At 55.9% G+C, this 23,606-nt stretch overlaps 1 protein-coding gene across 1 annotated transcript in view; it reads left to right on the top strand.

Moving 5' to 3' along the window:
- The window catches only part of LOC142243775 (uncharacterized), a 69,714-nt gene continuing 46,108 nt past the window's right edge, over positions 1–23,606 (top strand). The window contains exon 1 of the mRNA XM_075315974.1: positions 1–42. Coding sequence (XP_075172089.1) covers positions 1–42 — 42 coding nt within the window. The remainder of the gene's footprint in view (positions 43–23,606) is intronic.

The raw sequence follows: 23,606 nt of genomic DNA, 5'->3' as shown, positions 1-23,606 counted from the left end.
ATGAGCGAGTTTGAAAACTCCGATTCGCGATACTCGTACCGAGTACTATCTAATAGTCGCATATGTATTCCGAATAGTGTGTGCAATGCAAGACAATGGTGAATACTCGCAAAGTAACGAGTATTCCAAATGTCGCGCTATTCGTGCGAGTAGCGAATAGTACGGTATTCGGGTTACTCGTTACTTTGAGAGTATTTCCCATTGACTTGCATTTCACACACTATTCGGAATGCATAAGTGACTATTAAATAGTACTGTGGAGACACGGGGGTCAGTGGGTGCTCCCCTGTGGAGACACGGGGGTCAGTGGGTGCTCCCCTGTGGAGACACGGGGGTCAGTGGGTGCTCCCCTGTGGAGACACGGGGGTCAGCGGGTGCTCCCCTGTGGAGACACGGGGATCAGTGGGTGCTCTCCTGTGGAGATACGGGGTTCAGTGGGTGCTCTCCTGTGGAGACACGGGGGTCAGCGGGTGCTCTCCTGTGGAGACACGGGGATCAGTGGGTGCTCTCCTGTGGAGACACGGGGGTCATTGGGTGCTCTCCTGTGGAGATACGGGGTTCAGTGGGTGCTCTCCTGTGGAGACACGGGGGGTCAGCGGGTGCTCTCCTGTGGAGACACGGGGATCAGTGGGTGCTCTCCTGTGGAGACACGGGGATCAGTGGGTGCTCTCCTGTGGAGATACGGGGGTCAGTGGGTGCTCTCCTGTGGAGATACGGGGGTCAGCGGGTACTCTCCTGTGGAGACACGGGGATCAGCGGGTGCTCTTCTGTGGAGACACGGGGGTCAGCGGGTGCTCTTCTGTGGAGACACGGGGGTCAGCGGGTGCTCTCCTGTGGAGACACGGGGGTCAGCGGGTGCTCTCCTGTGGAGACACGGGGGTCAGCGGGTGCTCTCCTGTGGAGACACGGGGGTCAGCGGGTGCTCTCGTCCGCTAAAACCCGCCACCTTTAGAAAGACATCGTGGCTCGGGGCTCATCCCACCTAAACGCCGGCCTCCTTAACCGTGGGGTAACACTACTCAGACAACACAGGGTGAGGGAACCACAATAATTAGACTTTATTGGATCCCCAAACAATTAACGGCACATAACACATAACCAGCAAAACACACAAATGTAACAGGCAACAGAGTCTCACCCTTCCGCTGCTCACCAGGGATTATAATGTCCGTGCCTCAGAGGTTCCAGGGCTATTTACTCCAATCCAGCAGCACCCCGCTTTTGGCGGGCACCCACCGAGACTGGAATAACGCCAGATGTAGGAAGCTGGCTGAGATCTGCAAAGTCTGTAACAGGTGACTGAACTGTCCCAACCTGAGTGTCCTCCTTAGGTAGTCTTGGTATGATGTTACAATCCTGGCAGCCGGAGTCGAAATCCCTAGGCTGTGGATATGGTCTCCAACCGGAAATGGAGCCCCTAGATTGAAGCCATAAGATATCCTGATCCTCTAGTCAGCTCCTAAAAGCTTAGACTGGATCCATCAGCATCCATCAACAACCCCCTGGTGGCTTAAAGAAATCCCTTTTATAGCTACAGCCTTCCACTTGGATACACTGCGTCCTCATCGATTGGTTGGACAAGATCGCCTCTCCCATTGGATGAATCTCAAGCTGCATGGACAATGTTCATCCAAATGATGTCTACAGAAAGACTGAGGGTATACAGGTAGTCTGGAAGTCACCGACTATACAATGGCTACTAAGTTAATCACATTAGCAATACACAACTACAATACAATGATTACTGGAAGGGTCTGGAGAAACAATAGCTAAGCAAACATGACCTAGCACACATAAGAACAATAGTCTGGCTGAATGTTAAGAAATTTTAACCTATGAGAGGCATTGGGTGTCCATGTCGTCACAAGTACTCGTCACGTGTATCTCGAATCAGAGTTTTTTGAAACTCGCTCATCATTAATTGTCACAAGTGATGAGCGGCACTACCATGCTCGGGTGCTCAGTACTGGTAACTAGTGATGAGCGGGCACTACCATGCTCGGGTGCTCTGTACTGGTAACTAGTGATGAGCAAGCACTACCATGCTCGGGTGCTGAGTACTGGTAACTAGTGATGAGCGGGCACTACCATGCTCGGGTGCTCTGTACTGGTAACTAGTGATGAGCAAGCACTACCATGCTCGGGTGCTGAGTACTGGTAACTAGTGATGAGCGGGCACTGCCATGCTCGGGTGCTCTGTACTGGTAACTAGTGATGAGCGAGCACTACCATGCTCGGGTGCTCAGTACTGGTAACTAGTGATGAGCGGGCACTACCATGCTCGGGTGCTCAGTACTGGTAACTAGTGATGAGCGAGCACTACCATGCTCAGGTGCTCAGTACTGGTAACTAGTGATGAGCGGGCACTACCATGCTCGGGTGCTCAGTACTGGTAACTAGTGATGAGTGGGCACTACTGTTACACCTCGTGGCTCTCCTGTGGCAAGGAATGAGACAGTCTCCTTGCCTGCCACGAGCACTCCTGCTCAGCAGCGCCGAAGGTCTGCCAGACTGCGCAGCGTGCAGGAGAAACCTCCTCAGAGAGGCAGCACAAGGGTGACACCTAGTGGTACTCCTGTTGCAAGAAATGAGGCGGTCTCCCATTCCTTGCCTGCCGCAGCTCCTCCTGCTCAGCAGCCTCGAAGGTCTGTGAGGTTGCGCAATGTGCAGAGGTTTGCTGCTCAGGGAAGCAGTGAGACTCCCGTTATCTCTACACATTGTGAGACCGAGGATCCCGCCTCTATTTCCCAGAGGCAGGAGGGTGAGCATGTGCTATGCTTGGTGGATCCTGATTCGCCCACTGACGTCACACGGCTTGATGACAAGGCTGGTGACGTGGTGAATCCTGACTGGCCAGGCTGGGATGTCGTGGATCCTGATTGGGTCAAGTCCGTCATCTCCGCCTCGCGCCCGCCCTTGGCTGGAGCTACACCTCCTTAAAAGCTCCTCCTGCCATCATGGCGGCGCGCGACCGTCCTTCTATGTTTGGATGTCTGGCAGCGTGCTGCCACGCCACTGCTCAGGCATTATCTTCCTCTGTGGGCTTGGCCCTTGCTGCTTAGGCAGCACCTGGTTTGCAGGCCGTGTCCCTGCCTTGCTGCTCCGGCAGTAGCTCCTTCTACAGGCCGTGTTCCTGTCCCAGGTGAGCTCCTCGAGTCTCCACTGGACTCACCTGGTTATTGAAAGCACACGTGCGTGGGCACCTCTGTGCTACCCTCGTGCCATATTCTCGTGACTTCCACTGGCACACGTGCGTGGGCACCTCTGTGCTTCCCCGTGCAACAGGTACATCGAGCCGTGTGATCCCTGCCATACAACCCACACGGGTTAGGGCAGACCGGTGTACATAGATCGTCTGTGACATTCCAGACGATCGCTAGCAGCAACCCGCTCACTCTTCACCCACCATAGCAGCGGTCCCTTACACCGCACAGTGGACCTTGACCGGCGGAAGCTGTCCATTCCCCATCTTGGCACGCTTCCCCGGGTCCCCCTCGTAACATTACGGTCGCGCCAAAGGTCTGGCTATGGCTGAAGAGCAGCAGCAGTTGCTGCGTTATGTGCAGCAGTTGGAATCACGTTTGGCAGCAGTGGAGCAGTCTTCCTCCGACAAGACTGCTCTGACAACAGTCGCCACCCAGGCGGCTACCCAGGCTCTGCTATTGGGCGGAAGGTCTCCTCGCCTTGCGCTTCCAGAGCGCTTTAGCGGGGACAGCTCCGAGTGCCGTGGGTTTATAAACCAAGTTACCACCTACTTAGAGCTGACCGCGACTCTTTACGCTACCGAGAAGGCGAAGGTAGCCTTCGTCCAGTCCCTGCTCACAGGGAGAGCGCTGAAGTGGTCTACGCCGTTGTGGGAGCGCGGAGATCGGGTGGTGACTAACTTAGCATCTTATCTTGGGGCCATGAGAATGGTGTTCCTCGGGCCTCAAGTCACCCACGACTCCGCGCTGCGCCTCCTACGACTTCGGCAAGGGTCCGCTTCAGTCGGGGACTTTGCCGTACACTTTAGGACACTTGCCGCAGAGCTGGACTGGCCCGATAAGGTCCTTGTCCCTGTGTTCTGGGAGGGCCTGGCAGGGTTCGTCAAAGACGCACTGGCCACGCGTGAGGTGCCTGTGTGGCGCCCCTGAGGCTTCCGCCGCCACAGGTCATTGCACCCCATCAGCGGTGTGATGCCCCATTCTGGGAGAGGAAGAGAGTGAACTCCGGTCCCCTGGTAAATCCACACTACACCCATTGCTGGGGACACACAGGACCAGGGAAAGTGGCAGGCAACCCTCCCATGCTGCATGCTGAGAGGGGCTGTAAGACCCATCCCTGCTCCCATAGGGTGGTAGCTTAGCAACTGGGGAGGTGGGAGGAGCCACCAGAGAGCAGATAGAGAAAGGAAGGTCAAGTTAGTTTCAGTTTACCTCAGGGAGTGAGAGAAGCAGCATGTAGTTGGAGGAGAAGAACGCGAGAAAGGAGGGAGGAGGAGGCCTGCTGGAGGCAGGCAAGGAAGAGAAAGAAAAGAAAGAAAGAAGGTAAGAAAGCTCCAAGTCAGCCAGGAGCAGAGGAACTGAAGGAGACGCTTCCTGGTGAAGACCCTGGGACCCAGAGGTCCAGGTGACACCACGTAGGAGACAGAAGGGGTCGCAGGGCCGCGGGTAGTCCTGACAGTTACTACGAGCAGTCCTAGGGGTACCAAGGACGCAGGGCCCTAGAACTGCCACGGGGGTGCAGGCTGCGGTGGCCTGGTCCACATTGACATCGGTGGAGGGATCCAGCTGCGACAGGGGACGGTCCCTAGAGACTGGAGGAGTGCAAAGACAATCTCCAAACAGTAAAAACCGAGGCCCAGGGACGTTGTAAGCTCCCAGGGCCAGAACCCATAGCAGACCTTCAGAAAAGGGGTAATCAGCCGACAGGTGACCCCCCAGCCTGGAGGCTGTAGTGGAGGCCAAGCCAGGTCCATCTTAACTAAGGCAAGGCTAGCGAAGACAGCAGAGAAGGAGACGCTAAGAGAAGGGTACCGGATTTCACGCTCTGAATCACCCAGAAGGCGGAGGTCCCTGACAGAGGTTCCAGCAGTCCAAGGGTCCTGCTACCCTGACAAGAACTGTGAGTAAAGAACTGGAACTGCTCCTTTGAAGTTGCCTCAGTTATTTCATCTGCATAGACATTTACAAGCACCAACAGTGCCCCGGGCATTGCTCCACCTGTGGGGAGCGGTACCACCATAGCTGCCATCACATCATCCCGGTGGCCTCACACAGCAGCGGCGGCTTATTAGCCGCATACCACAGGTGGCGTCACGAACACAACCATTAACAAGCAAGCCACATATTCAACTGACACCCACCACCACCAGGGCCACGGAGCCGGGCCCAGCCACCACTGACTACCACCGGACTAGTCCGGCCCGGCACCGGGTGTCCCACAGCCCTGGGGTGGGCGAGTCAACTTTTGGCGTCACGAACAGGATTTCGTGCCCGGTCTAACCGGGTACTGTGCGCCTGAAGAACCGTGTGACAGACTGTGTACTTTACTGAGAAACTGCCGCCATTAGCGCTGCTGAGAGCGGGAAGAAGGGGGGCATGCAAGAAGAAAGGGCGCAAAGAGAAGCCCCGCCTCCTTGTCCAAGAAAAGCGCGCGAAGCGGTGCCCGCCATAGAAGGCGGAGGAAGAAAAGATGGCGCGTGAAGAAGCTAAAAGGATGGACGCCGAGCAACGAGCGGCCAGAGGAGGAGTGGCCGAGCCGGGACACGCACCTCAGAACCGGGTTGTGTCCTGCGTCCTGGAGAGCGGAGAAGATCTAGCCGCCGCTGCAGAGCCGGGTAAAGAGAGTGACACCCCCAGCCGGCGGAGCCCGGATTGCCAGGTGGGGTTCCTGCCCGGTCCTCCTGCAGGCGCGCGTGCCACGACCGCAGCTCCGATACCAGCACCCTGCAGCAAGACAGCGACCACCAGAACACCGGAGATGCAACTGAGGGGTGAGTCATTTAATGCCCCTGCCGGCGCGAGAGCCCCAACCCCCGCTGCCATGCCCGCGGTCCCTGGAGAGACGCCCGACACGGCGACGCCGATCCGGGCCGCAGCTACGCCAGGTGCGGCCCGCCAAGATCTCACCGCAGCAGCGACTCCAACCCAGGCCGCCGCCATGCCAGGCGCGGCCCGCCAAGACAAGGAGGCAGCCCCAGAAGAGCCAGAGTGGCGCCGTATGGCTGGTAACCCCCTGCAAGCCAGCAGCCTCGCGCCAGCCAGTAACCCTATGCAAGCCAGCAGCACTACCTCAGAGCAGGCCCAGGCCGCAGCATCTTGCAGCAGGCCTGCTACAGCCACGCAGGAGACGCAGACTGTGCTGACCGCTGTCTACCTGCTGCCAGGTGGGGAGCCGGAGAAGAATCCCTACAAGTAAAGATGAAGAGATGCTGAACTGTAGATAGCCCCTGTCTGCCCCTGATTCTTTTCGAAGATGACACCCTTTCCTACTGTACTGCCCCTGATTCTTTTTGAAGACGTCACCCCAATGTTATGTGTTACCGGGCCACTGAACTGGAATGTGGGCCCCGGTGGAAGTGTATGTGTGATGTCCTACCAGGCCACTGGACTTAGTGGCTGGTATGTTGTTTATATGTCTTATGTAACCAGGCCATTGGACTTAATGGCTGGTTGATTATGTCATCTTGTTTGATTGAAAGAAACGAACTGCCGGGCTACTGGACTTGTAGTAGCCAAAAATGTAATTAGTTGCACCCGTTGTGCCCCCTACCAGAATTATGGGGGATTTGCCTGAACCGTGCAATGGACTGGAAGTGCACACTTAGAGTTTTCTTTATAAGAAGTTTGCAACGTTTATGATATGTGCCTCCTATAAAGGGAAGAAATGTTTTACTGTTTTATGTTATTGCATACAAAAATGTTTTTGCAGTTTCTCCACATGTTTTTGTTGTTTTTCAGCCCGAGGACGTGCTGGGATTTGCTGTGGGGGAGTGTGGCGCCCCTGAGGCTTCCGCCGCCACAGGTCATTGCACCCCATCAGCGGTGTGATGCCCCATTCTGGGAGAGGAAGAGAGTGAACTCCGGTCCCCTGGTAAATCCACACTACACCCATTGCTGGGGACACACAGGACCAGGGAAAGTGGCAGGCAACCCTCCCATGCTGCATGCTGAGAGGGGCTGTAAGACCCATCCCTGCTCCCATAGGGTGGTAGCTTAGCAACTGGGGAGGTGGGAGGAGCCACCAGAGAGCAGATAGAGAAAGGAAGGTCAAGTTAGTTTCAGTTTACCTCAGGGAGTGAGAGAAGCAGCATGTAGTTGGAGGAGAAGAACGCGAGAAAGGAGGGAGGAGGAGGCCTGCTGGAGGCAGGCAAGGAAGAGAAAGAAAAGAAAGAAAGAAGGTAAGAAAGCTCCAAGTCAGCCAGGAGCAGAGGAACTGAAGGAGACGCTTCCTGGTGAAGACCCTGGGACCCAGAGGTCCAGGTGACACCACGTAGGAGACAGAAGGGGTCGCAGGGCCGCGGGTAGTCCTGACAGTTACTACGAGCAGTCCTAGGGGTACCAAGGACGCAGGGCCCTAGAACTGCCACGGGGGTGCAGGCTGCGGTGGCCTGGTCCACATTGACATCGGTGGAGGGATCCAGCTGCGACAGGGGACGGTCCCTAGAGACTGGAGGAGTGCAAAGACAATCTCCAAACAGTAAAAACCGAGGCCCAGGGACGTTGTAAGCTCCCAGGGCCAGAACCCATAGCAGACCTTCAGAAAAGGGGTAATCAGCCGACAGGTGACCCCCCAGCCTGGAGGCTGTAGTGGAGGCCAAGCCAGGTCCATCTTAACTAAGGCAAGGCTAGCGAAGACAGCAGAGAAGGAGACGCTAAGAGAAGGGTACCGGATTTCACGCTCTGAATCACCCAGAAGGCGGAGGTCCCTGACAGAGGTTCCAGCAGTCCAAGGGTCCTGCTACCCTGACAAGAACTGTGAGTAAAGAACTGGAACTGCTCCTTTGAAGTTGCCTCAGTTATTTCATCTGCATAGACATTTACAAGCACCAACAGTGCCCCGGGCATTGCTCCACCTGTGGGGAGCGGTACCACCATAGCTGCCATCACATCATCCCGGTGGCCTCACACAGCAGCGGCGGCTTATTAGCCGCATACCACAGGTGGTGTCACGAACACAACCATTAACAAGCAAGCCACATATTCAACTGACACCCACCAGGGCCACGGAGCCGGGCCCAGCCACCACTGACTACCACCGGACTAGTCCGGCCCGGCACCGGGTGTCCCACAGCCCTGGGGTGGGCGAGTCACCTGCTACTTTAGAGTCCTTGATTGTGGTTGCCTCTCGCATAGACATCCGCCAGGCGGAGCGGAGGCTCGAGGTCTCTTCAGCACCCACGCCCTCACGGCCTAAAAAGCGTCTGGCTCCCGTCTTCCACCAGACAGGTCTCCCAGCCAGCTCTGTAGGCGACTCCGTGGAGTCAATGGAGGTGTCCAAAGCGGTCTCCTCTACCCCAGGTTCTCGGTCTGGTGTCATCTGCTTTTCCTGTGGGCAGAGGGGACACATAGCTACCCGATGTCCCAAACCGTCGGGAAAAGACAGCGTCTAGTTTCCATCAGAGGGGGGTTCCTAGACGCTGCTTCTCCCTCTAGGTTGACTATCAGCGCCCAGTTGCAGTTTGGCACTACTCTCTTCTCTGCTCTGGCCTGCCTGGACTCAGGCGCTGATGGCAATTTCATTTCGACCTCCCTGGCAACCCGATACTCAGTTCCCCTGGTTCTCTTGCCCAAGCCACTCAGGGTTCGGGTAGGCAACGGGTCCCTACTAGTCGATCCCATCACCCAGATCACCATCCCTCTCAGGATGGAAGTACCACCAGGAAACCATGAGCAGGTGTCCTTCCTGGTGCTTCCAGGGGGGACGGATGAGATCCTACTGGGCCTCCCCTGGTTGAGACAGCATGCTCCTATACTCAACTGGGCAACAGGGGAGATCTCATCATGGGCAGGATCCTGTAGGGAGCACCTCGTGACTACCGAACCACCCGCTACCATTAGGTCGGTTGGGTCCTCAGGGAATACAGGGGAGCCAGGTTTACCGACACCTTATGAGGCCTACAGGGACGTCTTCTCCAAGAGGGCCGCAGATACCCTTCCTCCCCACCGGCCATACGATTGCCGAATAGACCTGAAGCCAGGCTCCGAGCCCCCTAGGGGCAGAGTGTATCCCCTCTCTGCTCCAGAGACGGAGGCTATGTCCAAATATATTCAGGACAGCCTGGCAAAAGGGTTCATTCGCAAGTCTATTTCACCGGCCGGTGCGGGGTTCTTCTTCGTGCAAAAGAAGGAAGGGGATCTACGCCCCTGTATCGATTACAGGGGATTAAATGCAATCACGATCAAAAACAAATACCCTTTGCCCCTCATTACGGAGTTATTTGATCGATTCCGCGGGGCAAAGATCTTCACGAAGCTGGATCTACGCGGGGCGTATAATCTAGTGCGAGTCCGAGAGGGCGATGAGTGGAAGACCGCCTTCAACACCAGGGACGGTCACTACGAGTATCTAGTAATGCCCTTCGGACTCTGCAATGCCCCCGCCGTATTTCAAGACTTTGTGAATGACATTTTCCGGGATTTGTATCTTTCCGTGGTTGCATACCTGGATGACATTCTTATCTTCTCCCCCGATCTTACCACCCATCGGAGGGATGTCATCCGAGTACTTAAGAGGCTCCGCACCCATTCGCTATATGCTAAGCTAGAAAAGTGCGTTTTTGAACGTGAATCCTTGCCGTTCCTGGGGTATATCGTGTCCAGTCAGGGGTTAGCAATGGATCCGGGGAAGTTGGAGACAGTGATGAAATGGCCTGAGCCCCGCTCGCTGAAAGCGATCCAGCGATTCTTGGGGTTTATCAATTATTATCGCCAGTTCATTCCCAACTTCTCGACGGTGGCAGCACCCATCATTGCCCTTACCCGCAAGGGCGCTAATCCCAAAGCATGGACACGGGAAACGGTAGAGGCATTTCACACTCTCAAAACTTACTTCTCCAGAGCTCCCATACTTCATCGTCCAGACATCTCCAAACCCTTTCTACTAGAGGTAGACGCCTCTTCGGTCGGTGCTGGTGCAGTCCTGTACCAGAAAGACGAACGAGGAAGGAAGCATCCATGTTTCTTTTTCTCCAAAACCTTTTCTCCGGCCGAGAGGAACTACTCCATAGGGGATAGGGAGTTACTGGCGATGAAACTAGCATTCCAGGAATGGCGGCATCTCCTGGAGGGTGCGAAGCATCCATTTGAAGTATTTTCCGACCATAAAAATCTCACATACCTCCAGACAGCACAACGCCTGAACCCAAGGCAGGCCCGTTGGTCCTTGTTCTTCTCCCGGTTCCGCTTTATTATCCGCCACCTGGCCGGTGAGAAGAACGTACGGGCCGATGCCTTGTCACGTTGTATGGTTGTGTTGGAGGAGGACGAGGAGGAGCCTCGTCTTATACTACCCCCGGACAGCTTGAGGATGGTCACTCCCACTTCTTTGGACCAGGTGCCACCTGGCAAAACCCTCGTTCCCCCTGAACTACGGAATGAGGTGCTATCGTGGGCCCATGCCTCCAAGGTCGGGGGTCACTTTGGGGTCAAAAGGACCAGAGACCTTGTGACTAGGCACTATTGGTGGCCGAGACTACCCCAGGACATACAGGAGTATGTGGGAGCCTGTATGTCGTGTGCACAGAATAAGCCGTCCCGGCAGAGACCGGCAGGTCTTCTTCACCCACTGCCAGTGCCGGATCGTCCCTGGGAAGTGGTGGGAATGGACTTCCTGGGAGATCTGCCCAAGTCAGCAGGTCACAAGGTCGTATGGGTCATCACGGACCACTTCTCTAAAATGGTCCACTTGGTGCCTCTCCCACGACTCCCGACGTCACGTGCTCTCGCCACCTTATTCATTAGGCATGTATTTAGGCTGCATGGCATGCCTGACAAGGTGGTGAGCGACCGGGGTCCCCAGTTCGCGTCTCGCTTCTGGAGAGAGCTCTGTAAGCTCCTGCAGATAGAGCTGAACATCTCCTCCGCATACCATCCCGAAACCAATGGACTGGTAGAGAGGACCAATCAGACCTTGGTAACTTACCTCCGCCATTTTATCTCCGCGCACCACGACAACTGGGCTAACCTCCTTCCTTGGGCCGAATTTGCCATTAATAATTCGGTCCATGAATCCTCTGGTCAGACTCCGTTCCTGCTCAATAACGGACAACATCCCAGAATCCCGGTTCCTATGCCCATAACGTCACCCGATCCTAGAGTGGAGGATTGGGCGACCGAGGCCCGGGAGATCTGGGATAACACCCAAGAGGCCCTTAAGAGGGCTAAAGACCGGATGGTGACAACGGCTGATGAGCGCCGCCGCCCTGCACCATCCTTCGCCCCTGGTGACCTAGTGTGGCTGTCCTCTAAGAATGTTAACCTACGGGTACAGGCAGCCAAGTTCGCCCCTAGGTACCTGGGTCCGTTTAAAGTGCTAGAGCAGGTGAACCCGGTGGCATACCGACTCCAGCTCCCTCCACGCTGGGCTATAGCCAACACCTTTCACGTGTCCCTCCTGAAACCCGTACGACTTAATAAGTTCTCGGGGTCCCTGACGCCTCAAACTGACCCCCCGCCCGACGACTCTGAGGTGGCGAAGCTTGTGGAGACAAAAGTTATACGGGGCAGGAGGTACTACCTTGTGGAGTGGGTCGGCCGTGATCCGGAGCATAGATCCTGGGAATTGGAGGATCATATCCACGCCCCGGGTTTGATAGCGGCCTTCGAGCATGGGCAGGGGGGGGGCCTAGACGGGGGGGTAATGTTACACCTCGTGGCTCTCCTGTGGCAAGGAATGAGACAGTCTCCTTGCCTGCCACGAGCGCTCCTGCTCAGCAGCGCCGAAGGTCTGCCAGACTGCGCAGAGTGCAGGAGAAACCTCCTCAGAGAGGCAGCACAAGGGTGACACCTAGTGGTACTCCTGTTGCAAGAAATGAGGCGGTCTCCCATTCCTTGCCTGCCGCAGCTCCTCCTGCTCAGCAGCCTCGAAGGTCTGTGAGGTTGCGCAATGTGCAGAGGTTTGCTGCTCAGGGAAGCAGTGAGACTCCCGTTATCTCTACACATTGTGAGACCGAGGATCCCGCCTCTATTTCCCAGAGGCAGGAGGGTGAGCATGTGCTATGCTTGGTGGATCCTGATTCGCCCACTGACGTCACACGGCTTGATGACAAGGCTGGTGACGTGGTGAATCCTGACTGGCCAGGCTGGGATGTCGTGGATCCTGATTGGGTCAAGTCCGTCATCTCCGCCTCGCGCCCGCCCTTGGCTGGAGCTACACCTCCTTAAAAGCTCCTCCTGCCATCATGGCGGCGCGCGACCGTCCTTCTATGTTTGGATGTCTGGCAGCGTGCTGCCACGCCACTGCTCAGGCATTATCTTCCTCTGTGGGCTTGGCCCTTGCTGCTTAGGCAGCACCTGGTTTGCAGGCCGTGTCCCTGCCTTGCTGCTCCGGCAGTAGCTCCTTCTACAGGCCGTGTTCCTGTCCCAGGTGAGCTCCTCGAGTCTCCACTGGACTCACCTGGTTATTGAAAGCACACGTGCGTGGGCACCTCTGTGCTACCCTCGTGCCATATTCTCGTGACTTCCACTGGCACACGTGCGTGGGCACCTCTGTGCTTCCCCGTGCAACAGGTACACCGAGCCGTGTGATCCCTGCCATACAACCCACACGGGTTAGGGCAGACCGGTGTACATAGATCGTCTGTGACATTCCAGACGATCGCTAGCAGCAACCCGCTCACTCTTCACCCACCATAGCAGCGGTCCCTTACACCGCACAGTGGACCTTGACCGGCGGAAGCTGTCCATTCCCCATCTTGGCACGCTTCCCCGGGTCCCCCTCGTAACACACTACCATGCTCGGGTGCTCAGTACTGGTAACTAGTGATGAGTGGGCACTACCATGCTCGGGTGCTTGGTACTTGTAACGAGCCTTTTAAAACTCTGATAGACTTGACTTGTTAACTGATGATAATAATGGGAATCTATGGGGAGCTCGAACATTTTCCTAGAACATCTGTCTGGAAAATCCTCTAGTTCCCCATAGACTTCCATTATATTCGGATAATAGTCGCGCCCGTCCGAGCATCGAATACTCACTCTGAGCGCGGAGAATGATAGAGCTCGCTCGTTACTAGAGACAAGTTCATAACTGCGCGTTTATTAACCCCTGCTGGTGCGTAGCATTTACCTGTCACTGACCGGCGATAGGTTTTCCTGTGTCATTCATGTAATAGCGCGGTCGGCCTCTGTGATTGGACGGTCAGTCGCCCGTTGTTCTGTTCCCGGGGGCTGCGCTGATCTTGGCAGCGCAGTTTCTGGTTACACAGGACGAGGCGCTGATGAGGACTATGAGCCTTAAGGTGAACTAAGGCTAGTTTCACACTTGCGTTGGACGGGATCCGTAGCATTGCGTTGTGTGACGGATGCTAGGGATAGTACAAAATAACGCAATCCGTTATAGGTTTTTTCCTTGACTTTACACATCTGAGCATGCGCAGTTGTGTAAAAATGGATGTGTTAACGGAATCCATCAAGTGACGCATTCTAACGGAATCCGCCGCCATAGGCGTCCATTATAAAAACAACGGACACCAAACAGATTCCTGCAGGCTGCGTTTTTTTGACACTCCGCCAAGCGCAGAAAAACGTTACATGCAGCGTTCCATCCGCCCGACGCAGCGTCAAAATAACGATGCTGCGTCGTCCAGCGGATGCAACGCAGACACTTGCGTTACAGTGCGTCATCCATATAAGTCTATGGAGAATAGCGCAGTGCGTTTACGGACTGCGCTATTCTCCATAGTGACGGAATGCGCTGAACGCAAGTGTGAAAGTAGCTTTATACTTCTTTTCACCCGTTGAACAAGCATTTTTCTTTGTTGGATAATCAGCAGCCGGTCAGCGCCATATTTATATTTAGGAATGAGTGGATCCAAATCCGATCGAAGTGATCAGAAAACAAACCTTTAACCCCTTCAGCCCCCGGGCACTTTCCGTTTTTGTTTTTTGCTCCCCTTCTTCCGAGAGCCGTAACTTTTTTATTTTTCCGTCAGTCTTGCCATGTAAGGGCTTGGTTTTTGTGGGACGAGTTGTACTTTTAAATGAAGCCATAAATTTTACCATATCGTGCACTGGAAAACAGCAAACAAATTCCAAGTGCGAAAAAACTGCAAAAAAAAGTGTGATTGCACAATAGTTTTTGGGATGTTTTATTCATCGTGTTCACTGTATGGTAAAACTGATGTGTCGCTGTGATGCCTCAGGTCGGTGCGAGTTTGTAGACACCAAACATGAATAGGTTTACTTGTATCTAAGGGGTTAAAAAAAAATTCACAAGCTTGTCCAATAAAAGTGGTGTACGTTTTGCGCCATTTTCCAAAAACCGTAGAGTTCTCATTTTTTTGGGATCTATGGCTCAGTGATGGCTTATTTTGTGTCTCGAGCTGACATTTTTAATGGTACCATTTCTTCGGCGCTCCATTGGGAGACCCAGACGATTGGGTGTATAGCTACTGCCTCCGGAGGCCACACAAAGTATTACACTAAAAAGTGTAAGGCCCCTCCCCTTCTGGCTATACACCCCCAGTGGGATCACTGGCTCACCAGTTTTCTGCTTTGTGCGAAGGAGGTCAGACATCCACGCATAGCTCCACTGTTTAGTCAGCAGCAGCTGCTGACTATGTCGGATGGAAGAAAAGTGGGCCCATATGGGGTCCCCAGCATGCTCCCTTCTCACCCCACTTGCGGTTTGTAAGGTTGAGGTACCCATTGCGGGTACGGAGGCTGGAGCCCACATGCTGTTTTCCTTCCCCATCCCCCCTCAGGGCTCTGGGTGAAGTGGGATCTTACAGGTCTCCAGGCACTGAGACCGGGCTCCATCCACAGACCCAGAGAACCTGCTGGATATGGAGCTGAGTATCGTCAGGGACAGGCCCTGCTACATTAAGGTACTCTGTGTCCCCGGGCAAGCGCGCACACACGCACCAGCATTGCTGGGAGTGTTAGTGCGCCGGGGGCAACAGCGCAGAGCGCTCGTGCTATTAGTCACTACAGCTTTGCTGAGTGACTTTATGTATTGGGAACTGCCGCGCCGGCCGTTGCTGGGTGTTTTTTACACTGTGGCGCGGCTGGGACTTGTGGTGCGCCGGGGACTTCCGCGCTGGCCGTGCACATGGACGGCCGAGCTTATTACTCGAGTCCCCGGCTTTGCGGCCTAGTTTTCGTTTCGTTCCCGCCTCCAGCCCTGCCAGTCAGGGGAGAGGCGGGACGCTGTACAGACAGTCAGCGCCGAGGGCTGGAGTCTGCTTTGCATTCTCCAGCCCCCTTCACTGGACACAGTGGGACGCCAGTTTCCCGCTCTTGTCTGGGGCACGCCCACGGCCCGCCCCTCGTCACACGAGCTGGAGAAGGACGCCGGCAGCCATTCCTGCACGCCGTCCGAGCTGGGGAACGGAGACATGCTCTGGGCAACCAACGCAGGGCTCTGGCGACCACACACCCGCGTTATAGGCTGGCGGTAAGCAGCACCTGAAGTGCTGACCCCACTACTTACCGAAGTGTCCATTTGTATTTTATGCTTGTATGCTATACACTGCACTGTACGGTCGCTATCTTTGGCTATATGCCCTCCTAGATGGCGAGATAACAGCAGCAAAAAAGCAAGGGTGCCAAGGCACAGGCTTTCTATGCTGCTTGTATTGCATGTGCTGAAGTGTTCATTTGTACTTATGCTTGTATGCTATACTTTGCACTGTACGGTCGCTACTCTTGGCTTTATTCTCCTAGAGGGCTGGACAACAGCAGCAAAAAAGCAAGGGTGCCAAGGCACAGGCTTTATAGGCTGCTTGTATTGCATGTGCTGAAGTGTTCATTTGTACTTATGCTTGTATGCTATACATTGCACTGTACGGTCGCTACTCTGGGCTATATTCTCCTAGATGGCTGGACAACAGCAGCAAAAAAGCAAGGGTGCCAAGGCACAGGCTTCCCATGCTGCTTGTACTGCATGTGCTGAAGTGTTTATGCTTGTATGTTGTACATTGCATAGATGACTAGAATACAGCAGCAAAAAAGCAACACAGGCTTTCTATGCTGCTTTTCCTGCATGTGATACTGTTCCACCGGCAGGTTTCACTGACCCCCATTGTGGGCAATGCTCCCCTGTAGCACTTGGTCAGCCGGGGTCTCTACTAGAGGTGGCCAAAGAAACCACCTGTGAACCCTGTCCAGGGACAGGGACGGAGATTGTCATGGGATGGAGACTTTGCACTCCAGACAGGCCATGGGCAATCTTGATTAATGCTCCCTGGCCACCCTCATTTGGAACGTACTCAGTGCTCCGGGGGGGTCCCAGGCATTCCAGGGTGAAGGCTCTGACACGGACGGCAGTCCCAGACAGCCTAAGCTAGCTCGCTGGGTACGATGTGGCGCCCCTGACCTGGTCAGGCACCACTGAGTACTGCACCCATGCTGGGGACAGTACAATACAGGTAATCCAGAAGGCTGACAGGGGTGTGGAACACAGGCGCATAGTGATCAGGTCTCACACATGTACCCATGAGAGGACCCCTGGGGATCCCAGGAGGGGGCAAGCCTTCACCTTCACTGGAATAGTGGAGGGGGTAGAGCCTCCATCTCCTCTCAAGGGGTGTGGTGGAGAGTCTGGTTGCTAGGTGGCGTAGGCAAGAACAGGAGAGGAGGAGCAGTGAGCCAGTTCAGTGTAGAGTCCAGGGAGCTCAAGTGAGGAGCAGATCCCTGGAGCTGTGCAATCTGACAGCGTCCGCGCAGTGGCTACAGACGGGGGAGAACGGTCAACTAGGAGTGCTACCTGAAAGCCAGCTTCAGCTAGAGAGTGCAACGGAGTGGGAAGTAAGGAGACTGCTAGAGAGCACCAGGCCCAACCGGGCGGCAGATCCCGAAGCGAGGATAGATTCACCTTTCCCTGCTAAACCTGCCAGTGTGGGGCTCTTAAAGCCCACACCACAACACCACAAAAGCCGCAGCCACGTAACCGCAGTGAGGGCCCATAGGTCACAGGAGGCAAGAGGCTGGAGTGGCCTGGTCCGGGGAACAAGCACACGGCAAACAACAAGGGGAGAGAGGCTGCAGCATCTTCCCTGGGTGACCCCCATAGGGACTCAAAGTCGGGGTCACCCCAAACCACCGAGGGCTAAGGAAGGCGAGTCAGTAGTCACCCTCATAAAGTCAGCCTGAAGGATACCTGGTTCCTACCTGGTTCATCTCAGCTACGCCCGGGTTACTCACCCTGCCACCTGAAGTGAGTAAAAAAACCCTGAAAGACATCCTGCCTGTGTGGTCATTCTGCGACTTGTGGTACTACAAACCTACACAGGGCCCTGGGGCTTGCCTCACTCTCAGGAGGCTCCTACATCTAACTGCACACACCATCAGCCCCAGGCGACCCTCAACCTGCAGTGGCGGTCCCTACTGGCCGCAATACTGAGAGTGGCGTCACGATCAAAAACGGAAGAGTTCCTACCAGTGACGGAGATCCAGCAACGTGGAGTCCCTGAAGGTAACGCACCGACACCGACACAACACCTGTGGGGCTTCACATCTGGCGTCACGAACAGGATAAGGACTAGACCTGTTGAGACAGGTGACCATGTGCCTGGGCGGTCCGCTTGAAAAATTGGAAGCGCCGCCATATTGCCACCATGAAAAGCGCGCTGAAAAACAACAGCAGCCCGCGCTGGAAGAAGTTACCGCCCACGAAGAGGTGTGGCTACCCAGAGATCCCCTGCAGAGTTCTGACCTCGCTTGTGAAGAGAGCGGAAGCGTCCAGAGACGTCGGGACAGAAAGGGAGCCAGAAGCCTGCTGCTGGGAGAGGAGCTGCTGAAAGAGGCAGAGCAGAAACTGAACAGCTTGCTACTAGAGGCAACGACGAGTCCACTGCTGGGAAATCGTGCAGAAGACGGCGCAGAAGAAATGGCGTCTGACCGCAGAAACCCAGAACCGGGCTCCGCTGCCTGGTGGTATCGGGAGCTGGCCCAGTTCTGCGACCGACTGGAGACCCGGGTCGTGGAGCAGATCCGAGAAGAACGCATGGAACTTCTGGAGATGGCTGCCGCGGTTCAGGCCTATGAGAGGGGAACCGCACGACGAGTGCCAGACCGGACGGCGACGACTCAGACCCCGATGCTGCCACTGATGGGTGAGTCCAGTATTACCCCTGCCGGCCCGGATGCCCCGACCCCTGCTGCCACGCCCGCGGTCCCTGAAGAGGCGCCCGGCGCGGCGACGCTGAGCCAAGCCGCAGCCACGCCAGGTGCGGCCCGCCAAGCCCAGGCCGCCGCAGCGATGCCCTGCTCGGCCCGCCAAGCCCCGGCCGCCGCAGCGATGCCCTGCTCGGCCCGCCAAGCCCCGGCCGCCGCAGCGATGCCCTGCTCGGCCCGCCAAGCCCCGGCCGCCGCAGCGATGCCCTGCTCGGCCCGCCAAGACCCGGCCGCCGCAGCGATGCCCTGCTCGGCCCACCAAGACCCGGTCCCTGCAGCGACGCCCAGCCCAGCCTGCACAGATCCCATCGCAGCTGCGACGCCGATCCAGGCCGCCGCCATACAGGGCGCGGCCCGCCAAGACCAGGCCGCCGCCATACAGGGCGCGGCCCGCCAAGACCAGGCCGCCGCCATACAGGGCGCGGCCCGCCAAGACCAGGCCGCCGCCATACAGGGCGCGGCCCGCCAAGACCAGGCCGCCGCCATGCCGAGCGCGGCCCGCCAAGACCAGGCCGCCGCCATACAGGGCGCGGCCCGCCAAGAGATTGCATCACCACTTACCCCGGCCTGCAAGGCCAGAGCAGACACCGCTCCCCAGTCCAAAGAGGTCCCTGCTGGAAAGCCCACGCTGGGGGAGGACCCCGCATACTGGCAGCTGAAGGCTGACATGGAGGTCAAGTTTCCACAATGGTTGGTGGACCAGTACATGCTCCCTCCGCACACCCCCAAGAGGATTCCGGCAACCCCTGCAGCAACCACGCCAAAGAGTCCCCCGCCTGGGCCTGTTGAAGGAAGTTCATCCCCAGCACCGCCACCAAAGGAGTGCCAAGAAGAACTAAGGGGGAGAGGAGGCCAGGAAACTGAGGAGCTGACTCAGGAGCCACCAGCAGTGGATCCATGCCCCGAGCCAGAGATGCTGCCGTATTCCCGCTGGGACGAGGAAGACCTGACACCTTCTGCTGAGGAAGATCTGCCCCAAAGCCTCACCTGGGAGCTTGTAAGCTGTACTTCGCAGAATTCAGGCTGCAAGACACAGCGCCGCAGTAGAACCCAGTTTTCCCCTGCACCGCCATCCCCAGAGCAGAGAGAGGTCACAGCCAGAGACCTGCAGGAGAAAAGATTACTGAGAAGGTCTAGAGTCCAGGTCAGAGGACCCCTTTACAGAGGAGTAAAGTAAAGAAAGAAGTACCGAAAGTTTGACCAGTTTGACAAGTTGAAAAGTTTGCAACGTTATTGTTTAAGCATGTGCCCACAAAAACTATTGTGAGAAATAAACTCTAAGGCTATGAACTTGCTATAGCCACAAACTCTCGCAGTGTAAATAGTTACACCAGTGGCACCACCACCAGGGCCAGCCTGTTTAGGGGCTTGGCTCGTCTGCAACCAGGAGGAGTCCGTCCGTATATAGGGCCTTGGCTCACTTGCGACCAGAGAGCACGCCTGTTTATGGGGCCTTGGCTCACCACCACAAAGAGGGTACCTGGTCAGCACCAACTGTGGAGGCCGCCTCTGCATCCTGCCAGAAGAGGCTGACGGCGCGGATCCACCAGGCCAGGTATACCCTGAAAACCACCAGCCCATGTAAGCCGCCTCTACATCCTGCCAGAAGTGGCTGAAGTCGCGGCCAACGGGAGAGGAAGATTGGAGGAAAGGTCTGGGGAAACGGATGGCCCAGACCTGGTTACCAACAGGACCGGTGACCTGCCTCCTGAGAGGGTTTTGGGTGGGTTAACGGACTTGTGGGTGGAGGGTGGTGATGTCTGATACCTGGTGGTTTTAAAAATGTTTTACATGTTTTAATGTTTTATGCATTTTAAAATGTTGTCTTGCAGCCCGAGGACGTGCTGGTGATAACTAAGGGGGAATGTGGCGCCCCTGACCTGGTCAGGCACCACTGAGTACTGCACCCATGCTGGGGACAGTACAATACAGGTAATCCAGAAGGCTGACAGGGGTGTGGAACACAGGCGCATAGTGATCAGGTCTCACACATGTACCCATGAGAGGACCCCTGGGGATCCCAGGAGGGGGCAAGCCTTCACCTTCACTGGAATAGTGGAGGGGGTAGAGCCTCCATCTCCTCTCAAGGGGTGTGGTGGAGAGTCTGGTTGCTAGGTGGCGTAGGCAAGAACAGGAGAGGAGGAGCAGTGAGCCAGTTCAGTGTAGAGTCCAGGGAGCTCAAGTGAGGAGCAGATCCCTGGAGCTGTGCAATCTGACAGCGTCCGCGCAGTGGCTACAGACGGGGGAGAACGGTCAACTAGGAGTGCTACCTGAAAGCCAGCTTCAGCTAGAGAGTGCAACGGAGTGGGAAGTAAGGAGACTGCTAGAGAGCACCAGGCCCAACCGGGCGGCAGATCCCGAAGCGAGGATAGATTCACCTTTCCCTGCTAAACCTGCCAGTGTGGGGCTCTTAAAGCCCACACCACAACACCACAAAAGCCGCAGCCACGTAACCGCAGTGAGGGCCCATAGGTCACAGGAGGCAAGAGGCTGGAGTGGCCTGGTCCGGGGAACAAGCACACGGCAAACAACAAGGGGAGAGAGGCTGCAGCATCTTCCCTGGGTGACCCCCATAGGGACTCAAAGTCGGGGTCACCCCAAACCACCGAGGGCTAAGGAAGGCGAGTCAGTAGTCACCCTCATAAAGTCAGCCTGAAGGATACCTGGTTCCTACCTGGTTCATCTCAGCTACGCCCGGGTTACTCACCCTGCCACCTGAAGTGAGTAAAAAAACCCTGAAAGACATCCTGCCTGTGTGGTCATTCTGCGACTTGTGGTACTACAAACCTACACAGGGCCCTGGGGCTTGCCTCACTCTCAGGAGGCTCCTACATCTAACTGCACACACCATCAGCCCCAGGCGACCCTCAACCTGCAGTGGCGGTCCCTACTGGCCGCAATACTGAGAGTGGCGTCACGATCAAAAACGGAAGAGTTCCTACCAGTGACGGAGATCCAGCAACGTGGAGTCCCTGAAGGTAACGCACCGACACCGACACAACACCTGTGGGGCTTCACAACGACACTCGGCTTCATCACTGGTCAAGTTCCCAGCAGGACGACTCTCTGTATGATGAGGCAGACGTAGCTGATCAGGGCTTTGGTCCTGACACCGCTCTCAATCCGGATACACCGGATGGGGACGCCATAGTGAATGATCTTATAGCGTCCATCAATGGAATGTTGCATATTTCTCCCTCAGCTCCCCCAGTGGAGGAGTCAGCTTCACAGCAGGAGAAATCCTTTTTCAGTACTCATGCATAGATTGAGTACTTTTTCTGACCACGCTGACTTCAGAGACGCAGTTCAGAAACACCACGCTTACCAGATAAACGTTTTCTCCAAACGTATTAAGGATGCACGTTATCCCTTTACCCTGATGTGGTACAGCCCTGGACCCAGGGTCCAAAGGTGGATCCCCCAATCTCCAGGCTTGCGGCTAGATCCATAGTTGCAGTGGAGATGGGAATTCACTTAAAGATGCCATTGACAGACAGATAGACCTCTGGTTGAAATCTGTCTGTGAAGCTATCAGCGTGTCGGTTGCTCCGGCATTCGCAGCCGTATGGGCACTCTAAGCTATTTCAGCTGGTCTTGCGCAGCTGGTCTTGAGCACATGTACATCTGTGCCGCAGGTGGTGTCCTTAACCTCGCAATGTCTGCATTGCGACTTACCCTAGTAACGCTGTCCTGGGGGGACAGTCGAGGTTGGTCCTTCCCAGGCTCGGGCAAGTCCCAATTGTACTCGTCTAAAAGGGCTCAAAAGGCTCAGAGGGGCTCAGATTCCGGCCGGGCTCATTCACGCCCAAGGAAGGCAGCAGGAGGAACCGCTACCAAGGCGATCTCCTCATGTATTTCAGCTCTCTCTCCCCGCATCCGCGGTTGGTGGCAGAATCTCCCGCTTCTGGGTACATTTAGCTGCCACAGGTCACAGACCGGTGGGTGAGAGACATCGTGTCTCACGTGTACAGGATAGAGCTCTGTTCTCGTCCTCCGGCTCGATTCTTCAGAACTCCCCCCCCCCCCCCCCCCACCGAGCCGATGCTCTTCTGCAGGCAGAAGGAGTGGTAATCCCTGTTCCTCTTCAAGAACAAGACACGGTTTTTTCCTCCAATCTTATTGGGGTGCCAAAAAAGGGTGTTTTTTTCCGTTCCGTTCTGGACCTAAAACTGCTCACCAAGCACGTGAAGGCCAGGCGGTTCCGGATGTAACCCTCCGCTCCGTCATTACCTCAATGTCTCAAGGAGATTTTCCTAGCATCAATAGACATCAGGATGCTTATCTCCTCGTGCCGATTGCTCCAGAGCACCAGCGTTTGCTACGTTTCGTTATTGAAGACGAGCATCTTCAGTGCGTAGCCCTGCCCTTCGGTCTGGCGACAGCCCTACGGGTTTTCACCAAGTTCAGGGCAGCAGTGGGAGCAGTCCTGCACTCTCAGGGTCACTCTGTGATCCTTACTGGACGATCCACTTGTCAAGGCACCCTCTCAAGAGGCATGCCGACACAGCCTGAGCGTAGCGCTGGAGACTCTCCAGAGTTTCGGGTGGATCATCAACTTTTCAAGGTTACATCGGGCACCGACCCAATCGCTGACATATCTGGGCATGGAGTTTCACACTCCCTCAGCGATAGTGAAGCTTCCGCTGGACAAGCAGCGTTCACTACAGACGGGGGTGCAGTCTCTCCTTCAAGGCCAGTCACACCCCTTAAGACGCCTCATGCAGAGGCAGTCACTTTCGCGCAGTTTCACTGCGTCCACTTCAATGGGACATGCTTTGCCAATGGGTTGGGGAGTCGACGTCCCTAGAAAGGAACGTTTCCCTTCTCAGACGGTCAAGGACTCTCTCCAGAGGAGTCCATCCTTCAGATCAATGTTCTGGAAATCTGGGCAGTGCATCTTGCCCTGCAAGCCTTCCAGCAGTGGCTGGAAGGAAAACAGATCCGAATTCAGTCGGACAATTCCACAGCGGTGGCATACATCACCCACCAAGGCGGAACACGCAGTCGGCAAGCCTACCAGGCAATCCGGCGGATTCTGATGTGGGTGGGAGACAGAGCATCCACCATATCCGCAGTTCACATCCCGGGCGTAGAAAATTGGGAAGCAGACTTCCTCAGTCGCCTGGGCATGGACGCAGGGGAATGGCCTCTGCACCCAGTATGGTGTCAGGAAATCTGTAGCCGCTGGAGGATGCCGGACGTCGACCTAATGGCGTCTCGGCACAACAACAAGGTCCCGATTTTCATGGCGCGGTTTCACGAGCAAAGAGCTCTGGCGGCAGGCGCCCT

Source organism: Anomaloglossus baeobatrachus, chromosome 6 (assembly GCF_048569485.1).
Source record: "Anomaloglossus baeobatrachus isolate aAnoBae1 chromosome 6, aAnoBae1.hap1, whole genome shotgun sequence".
In the NCBI taxonomy this organism is placed as follows: Eukaryota; Metazoa; Chordata; class Amphibia; order Anura; family Aromobatidae; genus Anomaloglossus; species Anomaloglossus baeobatrachus.
Note: the sequence above shows the minus strand (reverse complement) of the source record. Positions and strands in the feature narration are given on the sequence as shown.